The sequence below is a fragment of the Podarcis pityusensis genome (assembly GCF_964106645.2).
Source record: "Podarcis pityusensis genome assembly, chromosome: 5".
NCBI lineage: Eukaryota > Metazoa > Chordata > Lepidosauria > Squamata > Lacertidae > Podarcis > Podarcis pityusensis.
The window spans coordinates 97,578,388-97,590,643 of NC_138032.1; the positions used below are offsets into that span (position 1 = coordinate 97,578,388).

At 40.9% G+C, this 12,256-nt stretch overlaps 1 protein-coding gene across 6 annotated transcripts in view; it reads right to left on the reverse strand.

Moving 5' to 3' along the window:
* The window catches only part of SMC1B (structural maintenance of chromosomes 1B), a 37,181-nt gene that overhangs the window by 19,527 nt on the left and 5,398 nt on the right, over positions 1–12,256 (reverse strand). For all 6 annotated transcript variants that reach the window (XM_081005433.1, XM_081005432.1, XM_081005429.1 and 3 more), the window contains exons 4-12: positions 10,447–10,559; positions 9,218–9,421; positions 7,399–7,637; positions 6,032–6,290; positions 5,426–5,566; positions 3,948–4,030; positions 2,088–2,295; positions 526–711; positions 3–182 (exon numbers count right to left, since the gene is read on the reverse strand). In XM_081005433.1, coding sequence (XP_080861559.1) covers positions 3–182; positions 526–711; positions 2,088–2,295; positions 3,948–4,030; positions 5,426–5,566; positions 6,032–6,290; positions 7,399–7,637; positions 9,218–9,421; positions 10,447–10,559 — 1,613 coding nt within the window. The remainder of the gene's footprint in view (positions 1–2; positions 183–525; positions 712–2,087; positions 2,296–3,947; positions 4,031–5,425; positions 5,567–6,031; positions 6,291–7,398; positions 7,638–9,217; positions 9,422–10,446; positions 10,560–12,256) is intronic.

Sequence of the window (12,256 nt, forward strand, 5' to 3'; positions counted from 1 at the left end):
ACTTTAAGTCGGTATGGTCCTTCAAATGCTATTTGTCTTGCTTCCTGTACTGTTTCACATACTAAACCGTTCCCACAAACAAACTGAATTACTTTCTTCAGTGCAGGAAACGATGTCTGTATAACATCAATCATCATTTTAGTTCCTTTTATCTCTCTCAACTGTTCATTGATTGGTTCTACCTAAATAAAAATGTTTAGAAAAGGTTACTTAAATACAATGAAAGAGCCTGTAACAAAGATTACAAGTATCCTATCAGATTTTGTTTCTAACATACGAAACATGCTTTCAGACACTCATAAATTAATAAAGCAATATTAATTGGGCCCAAAAGGAGCCACAGAGAGACCAAGTATACAAACCTAGACACTTTAATTGTTGTACAAAATCTTCTAAGACTACAGTCACATCTTACAAAATATTTTTAAAGCAAATTTAAACTAACAAAATTTCTTAGATGTCAAAGTAATCCCCAATCAGCTTTGTGAATAAAAAACTAATAATATACTTTTAATAAAAGTGTACCTTAAGGTAATCTAAAGGAAGGAAAGTTTCAGCCTCAGCTCTTTGTTCCTTGAGGAAACGAATACATTCTCTAGCTACTTTTTCTGAAGCCACAACAATCGCAACCATATACATGCCAAAAACTTTGGTGACAGCAAGCTGATATTTTTTATGGATAGGGTGACACAAGTCAAGCAGTCTTCCAAACTAAAAACAGAACAGCAATAATAAGCAAACTGATCTTTTGAGTTTGTACAGCACACATTTCATTTTAGCTAATTTCCCATTTTTTTCAATTAAAATTGCTTTTTTTTTTCTTGATGGAAGCATCCATTTTCAAGAGGCATCAGAAAAACCGAACCTTACAATCCTCATTCTAGAAGCAAATACAGGAATGTTTTTAAGAGCAGTAAATCCATTATGAAAAGACATTCACTGCATTCTACCTAAATGAACCTTATTTGAGCACATATGAGAACCTACTATGTGGAGCATCTTAGAAACCTCTGGGTATGTTGGTGTATTACTATGGCAATGTTTTATCACACCATTTTTAAATAAACTTGTGATTGCTGCTAAAACACTTTCCCAGCTTTAGCTCAGTGGAAAACCACTTGAATGAGAGTCCTAATATCATACTATATGGCTAGCCAATGTGAGGCTTCCAGACGCTGTGGGACTCAAGCTATTAGCCAGCAAGAGCGATGGTCAAGGATGATGGGAGCTGTAGTCCATCATCATCTGGAGGGCATCACTGCCATAATGATAATAATAAAAAGGATTGTTTTATTGTCTAGAAAATTCATTTTGAGCGCAGCCATTGAACACATTGCTAAAAAGACAGTGTCTGCAATGGGTGCGTCAGTGATATTCTAATAATTAAAACACTATTTATTTATTTATTTATTTATTTATTTAAAAGGGGGTGTATGGAATGTTTTAGTGATCATTTGTTAAAAATAAAAACGTATTTTTTAATCTGCAAAGATTAAAGTGAATGAGTGCCAAGAATTAAACTATTGCTCAGGTGAACTGCACCTTCTCCACTGCCTCAACATCATGTTCACCTGTGCTGATGCAACATAGACGCAGGAAAAGCACAATACTCCTCCCAACGGTATGGACAGTCAGATACAATGGAAAAACTAGGATTGGCTCCTAGCGTTGTCCACCCATCTCAGAGCGGTTCAGCAGGGAGCTTCCAACCTCCTGCTCCTCTTGTCCCGCAATGCCAGTTGGAGAAACATTCTTGTGGTTTCATAGTTTCTTTTGGTAAACCAATTTGAGATTTATTTATTTTTAATCAGGTGGGGTATATATTTTATGAAATAGCTAGCTAGCTACTAGTTTCTCACTTTTAGTGAGCATAAAAGTTATGTAGCCACCTTAGTGCTACTTTCTTTACCCAGTTAGGAAAATACTGATACTCAAAAATGGTTTGCTAGTTCTCAGTTGCACTTATGTTCAACACTTCTCAGCATTTATCAAGTAGGAAACATGATAAAGACAACCGGCTATTCTCAAGGCGAAATTCTGAAGTCTACTGAACACATTAAAATGTAACAATGAGTCCATCTAGTTACCACATGAGCAGGATATAGTCTTTTGAGGCTCTCCAAGTTTTCAGCCCTTGTCTTCTGGCGTTTCCCCTCATGGACATCGATTTTTGCATTATGCAGGTCACTGACAATTTTATTCAGTTCTTCGTTTAACTCAGTCATTCGTGTCTTTGACCTTTCAATTTCATTTGTGAGTGTTACTTCTTCCTGTTTTTTCTCTGCTAAAGATTCACTTCAAACCAAAGCAAAATGGTAAAAAACGCAGCCCAATTAGTTTAATGTCAACTAAGCAATACTGCCATGAATCCTGAAGGTCATCCTTCAAGGGAGGATCCCAGTCAAATCAAGCAGGGCTTGAAGTACCTGACAATCAACAGATTGCCATCACTTTCAGCAGGGATGGGCTCCATTTGGGAGCTGCCGAGAAAAGCCAGTCTTAGCAGGGCTGCATTTAGTGCCAAATAGAAACCCTGCCTCCCAAGGAACAATCAGGATTGCACTTTAAGGCTCTTGGTTGTTCTTACGCAACAGTGTTTTTACCTGACCCCTAGGTAAATGATCTTAGGTGGGGACACTCAGTTACAGGATCTGGATCTGCAAATAGAAGTACAACTCTCTGGAAAAAGCTACCATAGGAGAAAATTCCTGATCATCCAAAGTGTCCACAGTGAAAAACAGTATGAACCAAAGATACATTCAAGTGAGAGAAAGAGCCCCCAAATGTAAAACTTACTAAACTAAATTCTTAAGACAAGCATCTCCCCATCCCACCCCCATACCTTGCACAGTAACCTTCCTGGCTGGGTAGGGCACTTTCTATCCATTACAAAAATGTACATATGTAAGACCAGTAATAATAACAATAATTATTATTAATTTATACCCTGCCCCAGCCACTCTGGGTGGCTCCCAACAGAATATTAAAAACACGATAAAACATCAGACATTAAAAACTTCCCTAAACAGAGCTGCCTTCAGATGTCTTCTACAAGTCAGATAGTTCTTTATTTCCTTGACATCTGATGGGAGGGCGTTCCACAGGGCAGGTGCCACTACCGAGAAGGCCCTCTGCCTGGTTCCCTGTAACCTCACTTCTCGCAGTCAGGGAACTGCCAGAATGCCCTCAGAGCTGGACCTCAGTGTCCGGGCTGAACGAGGAGGGTGGAGATGCTCTTTCATTATCCTTTTCACCTCAAGTGGTGTTAGCACCAAAACAACCTTGCTCATACGGATTTATTGGGAGAGAGTATTGTTCTTACTACTGTATTGTCTGTCACTGTCAGGAACTGGGCAGAGTAGGAATGGTGGAGACTACCTCCCCATCCTGACCCTTCAGGGAGGAGGAAGATGGAAGACAGTGTAGATGTGGGCAGGCTGCTTGGACGAGTGAAACCGACCACCTGTCTCCTTGATCCTTGCCCATTCTGGCTCATAAAAGCGAGCCGGGAAGGGCTGGGCGATGGGCTTCATGGGGGGGGGTGAATGCTTCCCTCTGTGAGGGAGCCTTCCTAGAACCACTAAAAGAGGACAACCAGCCAGGAGCCTCTGACAGTGTCCTGACAGTCACCCTGGGTTCATCTGGGAGAAAACATAGGATATAAATTTTATATGTATTAAAAATAATATCCCCAGTCAACTTATGAAACTCAGCCCACTCCAGAGCTCTGTGAGTTTACCTGGGTATATGCAGAAAGCCAGTTTACATCTCAAAACTATACAGCATACACCTGTAGATTTGCATGCAATGCTCTCCCTTTAATATACTATTTTGACAGCAGGTTTATGGGGAAAACCAAACAAAGAACTATCAAAATATTCTAATCTAATAGCTCATGTTTGTGCAAAAAGTGATGAATTATTTAATCAGATTTTATATATACATACACACATGTGCTGCTATACTCTGTCAACTTCTCTACCCGCTTTTCATGATCTTCTATCTGTTCCATAACTTGCTTCATACTTGCCTAAACAAAAACAGAATGTCAAAAGATACTACTTTATCAAAAAGGAATGTGAAGCTTACCCTTATTCTCTCCCTAGTGGATGGAAGTTATCCAGGGGATGGATTGCTCCTATGACTTACTTCAGAGACAGAGCAAAGCAAAGCACTCTGTACTTAACCCTCCCACCAACTGGAAGAACTTCAGGATGCAATGCTGCTGAATAAACCATTTTGGGCATAATTTGGCATCCAATCAACCCTTAACATGGAATTTTAGAGTTGGAAGAGACCCCGAGGATAACCTAGTCCAACCCCCTGCAATGCAGGAATCTCAGCTAAAGCATCCATGACAGATGACCATATTAACCCTTCCCCCAAACAGAGCCAATGATTCAGAAGACAATCTATGTAACACTGCCCATGTGTACTGGAAACACATCTTCAGGTCTTCGGGGCTTGAGAGAATCAATGCCACGAACAGTAACAAACTGTCTCTCTTCTACCTCTAAAATGCTAGTGGCTTTAGAATGAAGGATCTCGCTTTGAAAAGTCTATTAGAGGAAACATTGTGAGTTTGGCTAGAGGAAGCTCTCAGAGCCCCAAAGCATTCATTTACCTGAGAGTCTGCCTGGTGGGTCCCTGGTACCCTAAGGCTCTTCAGATTAGCATCTTTCACAACAGGCAAGTTTCTCCCCCTGTGAAGCTTGTAAGCCTTCTTTTTTCTCTCCCTGGTCTCCCACTTACTTATAAAAAAATTATTAACACACTACTGGACAAGATACAAGCAGATCCACTGTCATACACTGCCTCTGATATCCCTCCCACTAAGTCAGTCCAGGAGAATATCAAGGTTGACAGTATCAAGAGCCACTGAGAGATCAAGCAAAAGTAACAGGGTCTCACTTCCCATGTCCCTCTCGCAATAAAGGTCATCCATCAGGGCAACCAAGGCTGATTCAGTTCTGAAACTGGGCCTGAACACAGACTGTAGTAGATCTAGATAATCAGTCTCATGAAGGAACACCTGCAGTTGTTCAGTCTCCAGCTCCCTTTTCCCCTGAAGGTTGCATCTCTATCCAGTTGCCTTCCTACTACACCATTTTGTTTCCAGAACAATTGAAGTTTCCATCCTCAATTTCCTCAACTCTGCCATGCAAAGATCATTGGAGGACTATTATGTGCTGGGATCTTCATCAATCACTATTCTTTACGGGACTAACTAGATGCAATAGGGAGGGCAGAGAAAAACTGCCTTGGTGCTGTTTGTTAGCGAAACTGAATGCATGAAAATACACTGTTTCTTGAACTGCACAGCAAGTGCAGTATTAACATAGAAATATGAAAACCAAGGGGGCCAACAGGTTGAATACAACTCTTGCCCCAAAATAATTTTTGGTTTGTTATTATTTACAAGTACCTCAACTTCTCTCTGTTTCCGCTGCTCAAATGCCATCTTGTCCTCATCTGCCTTTTGCTCCAAGTGCAGTTTTTTCAGTTGCTGAGTCAATACAGCTACTTTTTTCCTAACTAGTTCTTTCAGCTCCTTATATTTACGTATCTGGACACAAGATCGGACATACATTACCAGGTTGCTTCATAAAAGCTATTTACCAAGTTTATAAAGTGCTCAATAGCAATCAGTAAAATATTATTCTTTTTTTTAAAAATCCACCATGTAGTAATTTTATAGCTTGAATTTTCCAAATCATTGTCCATTTAAGGTATTTAAAGTTATTTTATTTCTGCTTTTAATTAACTTTTTAAAATAACATGTAGGACTATATGGGATACTAGAAACAAAAAAACCCAACATCATTTAATATTCTACATACAAAAGATAATGAATATCTACTGCAACAACTTCCTGATTTATGTGGCTAAGAAATAATAATCACTCCAAAAACGAATTAAAAAGAATTTAAAATGAAATGGTGAACACAACGAACCCCTGATGTGTTAAGTATATGTCTAAAGCTACCTAAAGTTAAAGGTTGAGCATTTTTCTGCTTGTTTTGAGATTTACCTGACTTTCTTCTAGCAAAACCTCTCTCCCTTGGTGCAGTGCTTCCTCTTCAACCTTTTTTTCATATGCTTTCCAAGCTTTATCAATATCCATCAGTTCTGTCTCTAGTTCTTTTTTGTTTTCTTCCATCTTAGCCTGTTCTTTCATATGATCTTTTAAATCTTTCTTAGCTGTATCTACTTTTTTTATTTGGTAAGAGGTTCTTTCTTTTGCTTTAATATACTGAGGTCTTTTTTGATTCAGCAAAATTTCCAGAGACCTAAAAAGGGATATATTTTGATCTTTGAACAAAGTACTTTTCAAAGGAATTCAAGAAAGAATTTTGAAAGGCTCCATTAAAGTCATCAACGTTTTTCCACAGCATGACAAATAAACATCGGTCCACTTACTTTGAATATGACTTCAAGGTTGGCATCAGGAGACATCCATTTAGTGGGTTACTTTATTCAAATCACCCAGAGATCTACCTGGAAATTCTGCCCAATGCCCATATAAAAAAGCCCATGGCTGGTTAATCTAATATATTGGGGCACATCTGATTTCTAAGTACTCAAGGGGGAGGCTCACTCTGGTTCTGCTACATCCTTTAATACTGCAGGGAAAGAGGCTGCCTTCTGAGATACTTTGGCAGATGCAGAGACTGAAGCTGCCCGGGATGGTGCCTTTGCTGGAACTGGTTAAGCAGAGCACATAACCACATTGGAAAAGGTGGAAAAGGCCTTGACAATAAACCAAGGTGTTAAATAATCTGGCTCCCTTAACCTCCTCATTGGGCAAATCATTCCCCTGGCCTCTCTCCTTATCTAAGTCATGAGGTGTCTCCTGAGGGAGGCTCTTGAGTCTCAGGAAGAAATGTCTCACTTCTACCCAGGTCCCTAGGTAGAGAGCTGATAGGTTTAGAAGAACCCTTGCCCTTAACTGGAGTAAGGGGAATCTGGGAATTCATATTCTGAAATGTCAGAAAAGTGGCCCTGGACAGTCCTGTTTTGTGATGGCATAAGGTTGGGTTTCAAGGCTTTGTTCACTCTTCTGTTATGCTAAGAAGCTGGGATTGGCAAGGGAAGGGGTGAAATCAAATTAAAAAAATATATATTGAACTTCTCTGGGATTTTAGCTTCTTAGCAATATCGGTCAGTAAATAGAAACTGAGGCTTTGCATAATCTCCAGATTCAGCAGGCTAGCTCTGGAGAGCTGAAAGAGATTAAATAGAAGCATTCCCACTCAAAGATTTCACAACATTATACTGCCTCGTGAAAATGGGGAAACAAAATCCTCACATACCAGCAACACCCACTAGGTGTAGCACAGCATTCTGAGAGATGGGTAGAAACAAACATTTCACAACAATGTTAATTTATGCACTTACTTTATTTCTTTTTCGATCTGCTGCTGTTTTCTATTTAATGCTCCAAGAGCTTTTTTCTTGGCTCCCACTGCATCCTCAGCATGAGAAACAGCAATTTTGTTAGAATCAATCTCCTTGTTTTTTGCAGCCAATTTGCTGTTCAGAAAGTTAATTTTTTGTTCATTGTGATACAGCTTGAACATTTGCAGCTTCTCTCTACATTCCCTTAACTTGTCAAACATCATCTGGTAATGCTCTGCCTGTAAACAACCAAATCATTAGCAGCTAACTGATATTCAACAGCAATGGATATTGGTAGTTAAAAGTTGCAAGCAAAGCGCCAAACAAAAAACTTGCATTTATTTCAGTTATATTAAATATACATACAATATATATTAGTAATAATTTGTGATTTATAGATGCAGCCTGTATATTTAAATCCTTAAAACAGTATTTGTAAATATTAGAAATTTCTTAATAGACATCACTATACCAAGGGTTTCAGTGGTTTTTGTGGGGGGAGGGGTGGATGAAGGGCAGATGGGTACCACCATCTGGCCATGCTGCAGCCCAAGCTCTGAGTGCTGGTTTCCTGCAGGCCGGGTCTCTGTGTGAATCAGAGAAGGAAGGTCTCCTACCCTGATCTCTGCCTCGACAATCTATCAGGGGCATGGCCTAGGCATTGTTGTCAACTCTCTCTCCCAGCCTCTCTTGTCTTACGACACTCACCACCTTGATACGGATAAAATGTTAGCCACTGGTTAACAGAGCTGGAAAGGAAACATACTCCATTCATAGGTTTTGCCTTCTCCATAGCAATATTATTTGATAATTGTTTAATTATATTATTCTTTAGTTTGTCACAACCGGTTATAGGTGTTGGAGGAATAGGACCAGATCCATAGCAGGGATACACACTTTAAGGCCAGGTCTAGGTTAAAGATTGGCATGCCTGCCATAAGGGCCACAGTTTCAATCTGCACAAAAGCGGGCCAGAATGTCTCTTCTGCTCCTTAAAACAGGTATGGCTGACCTTCTTTGGTCCAAGGGCCAGGTTTTCTTATGGTCAAACCTCTGGAAACTGTATGCCTGCTGTGGGTATGGCCAATCCACACCCTGTCATGCACACTCCTCCTGCTGCAAGCTCAAGGTCCAGCTCTTCTTTACTTAGCTTTCACTGTTTGCACTTACTTCCCTTCTGATTGGACAGATTCCATTACCAGGTGGTTGGTTGGTAGGGACAGAAGGAGAAGTGGAGACAGAATAAGTATGTTGGCTGAAAAAGAAAAGGTGGGCCTGGGAAGTAGGAAAAGCAGCTGCCAGGGAAGCACTGAAAAAGGAGAAGCTGGATCCATGGGGGAAGGGGGAGGGAAGCAGCAGGTAGGAAGAGGGCTGAGCAGAAACTGGGACAACAGAAAGAGCAGTTTATTTTTCTTTCATTTTCTTTTCCTTTTGCCTTAGAAACTACACCACTGCTGATATTGCAGAGCCATTGACTATTTTAGTTGATTATTATTTCTACTGTTGAACAAGAAGAACATGATTCTCAGCTCTGAATCAGGAGAAGCAAGGAAAAATGTCAAGTGAAACCTGATTTATAAGATTTCTGCACGCAAATAGTTAAAGTAAATTCAGAGGAAGCATATTTTTGCACAATAATGCTGGTTCTTATGCTTATGAGCTAAATCTCTATAATGGGAAATTATTTAGAAAACACTTATTTAAATCATGAATTTCTACCGAAAACAATAAAAACACCACCTAAGAATCAAAAACAATATTGCTAAACTTCGCACACAAACTTTAAGAGCCAAATGTTTTGTGCTATTCTTTGAATTACCTCCTCCTTCTCCAACTTGGCACGTTTGCGCTCAGCTGCAACATTTTTCTTCTTGTTATAACTAAACTGTGCCTCTTCCTCTGACTGTTGCATATTCTTCTTCTTTTCTGCGTATTCAGCAGCAAGTTCTCCTGAATGACTAATTTGTTCAAAAAGTAGAGTTCTTTCCTTGGGTTTCTTCATAGCAATTGTTTCAACTTCACCCTACAGCGAAGTAGGATCAAACTACAGAATTACAAAGCATTAAAACTGAAGCAAAACCTTGTAACCAGCAACAAAAATGAGAAAGGGATTAAAAACAAAGACCATGTTTGAATGTCATATGAAACCATCATCTGATTTAAAGAATTGGGAACAAACTTCGGCCACATACACACCGTACATGTAAAGTACATTCAAAGCACTTTCCCCGACCACACAAAGAATCCTGGGAACTGCAGTTTTAAACATCAGACACAGGAAAGGTGGCTAGTTTGTCCGAAACAGCCTGTCCAATCTGTGAAGCCTGGTGGACTTGGTGAGGCCAGCAAGCTGGAAGTTTCTCACTCCTACATTAAACTATGGTTTCGCATGACACGCACAAGCAAAAACAAACCACAACTAGCTTTGGTCTTGTGCACCCCCCCCCCCCCCATTTCCTCCTCTTCTATGACCAGGGTAAATTCAGAAGCTTTTGTTTCTGCTTTTCCAACACTGAGCTTCTTCACATTGTCATTTTATGTGTTATTATTATAGGTTCAAACTATGGCTTGCGATGCAACTAACCACAGTTAATGTTAACCACAATTCTAGTGTAGTTAAGCAGAAACTGTTAAGAGGAAACAAAAGCTTCTGAACTTGTTCTGTAAGAAAGTCTAAATAACTAGTCTGCAAAAAATGTTCACTAGCCTGCTGGGAGCTGAAAACAGCTTGCCACATTTCTATGCTGAACAAGGAGGAGGCGGCTTTCGCCCTCTGGTAGCCCTGCTTGGTTTCTATGCCAGACACAGGCAAAGGCAGAGCACTCTATCCTTCCTCTGCTCACAATTCATTGCATGGCTGCTAAGCTGGTGCTAAAATACAAGGCTAATACAGTACCTGCTTCAATCTATCAATGGGTGTGAGGCTGCAGGACACAGGATGTCACACATTCTACTCCCCAGATTCTTCCATGCCTCTGAAGCTGCAGAGACCTCTGTCAAGTTATGCTCTAGTTTCCTGATACATTAGATTACACCACAAATATTTACCTGAAAAACCAGGCAATTCCTTGCTCTAGCAATTATACCAATTTCTTCAAGTTCCTTTGTATAAACAGATCTGCTGACAATCTTGTCATTAACAAGGAATTCAGATCCACTGCCTAGTTTTGGAAGAAAGAGCAGATTATACAATCCATCCATTTTGAAAGAGATAATGACTACTCAAGCCAAGAAAACAGTTCATTACTTTCTGACGTGGTCTTTAGTTCTGAACTGTTACCAGATCTGCTTTTGCACTAGTGCATGCATTCACATGTATGCTCGTGTTACACACAGATGGCAAAAAGCTTAGAAGCATGCCTTCGAAAATAAGTAGGGAGCATCAAAGCCAAACAAGTTGCTTGTTATGGATCTCAGGAGGAACCAGGCGTCTTCCTAAGCAATGGGAGGCTGTTGTCTCACCATTCCTGTGAGACCCAGGTCATCTACTAGCATTCCAGAAAAACCAACAAGAATGCCTAGTGTCATGGGTCTTCTTTTAACTGTACTGGGTTCTCCCAAACCTTTTACTGTGATTGAAAACATACAAATATTTCCTTCCAAGATGGATACTGTCTGGTGCCTTCCCAAGAAAGTCTCAAACGTGAAACAACAAATGTGGCTTACAGGCAAGGGAATCCAGAAGGTGGAGGTAAGTGGGGAGACATTGCTAGACACTACACTAAGTGAAAGTATGTAAGGAGAAGGTGCTCATAACCTGCTGCTTTGCAGTGCATGACCAGACAAGACTGACATTAATGGCTTAACCGAGTGATGGGGACCAATATATCAATCCAAAACTGGTTTTGAAGTCCATATCATAATGGTTTCATAAAATGTCACCTGGCAAACATCCCAATTTTGGGGAAACCATGTGGCCAGCTAGTGATTCTTAGCGCTTCCGTTGCCTCCTGCAGGGGCAGCGAGTGACTCACAAGAGTAGGTGTAGCAGCCTTCAAGACAGGCTCCCCACCCCACCCCCCCATTCTGCAGCGAGCAGCAGCTCAGCTCCAATACCTGCTGCAGAGGCAACTAATCACAAGAGCAGAGGACACTTAGAAAGCAGCTGGGAAAGCAGTAGCCAGCCAGCCAGCAGCAGCAGAAACTTAGCAGACACCTGAGGTTCCGCTTGCTTAAAGTAGGGCTGGCGGGCCAGACTGGTAGGTGCTATTTAGAGATGCTGCTCTGAGCTGGCTTGGGGCTTCTTGCTGAGAGCCCCTTTCCCTTTTGCCCCTTCCTTACCCACCATGAAAAAAGAAACTGGTTGTTTTCTTCAGAGTAAGAGGGAAAAAAGTTGCCCTGTTATTTAAGACTCTTTCTCTTTTCTCCCCTTCTATGTGTGTCCTTGTGTCATTTCTCTCCCCTTCCTGGTGCCTTTAATGCCCATCTGAGGCTGGGACAGAGCCCCCTTTCCCCCTGTGTAAAAGTAAGATGTTTGTTGGCCCTAAATAGCTTCCCTCATATAAACGAAAGGGAAAGAAAGAAAGAAAAAGCTTTTTGCCTGCTTGTCCTCCCTTTGGTGGGATGGAGGCTGGGAGGGGGGAGGCGCTTGTGTGTCACAATAGGGGGAAATGGAGGGGGTAAGATTTAACACTGACTGCCTTATGCTGAAATGAGAATTAGGCAGTTGAGCCATCAACATTTGCAAGGTGTTAATCACTGTGATAGGTCTGAATAATAGGTCTGCGCTCATCCCAGCTATCTGCCTATCTCCCATTCCCACCACCCTTCTGAGTAATACCCCTCCCCACCTTCTCACTATATAGAAGGAACTGGCAACTTCTGTTTCAGTGTATCTGAAGAAGTGTGCTTGCACACG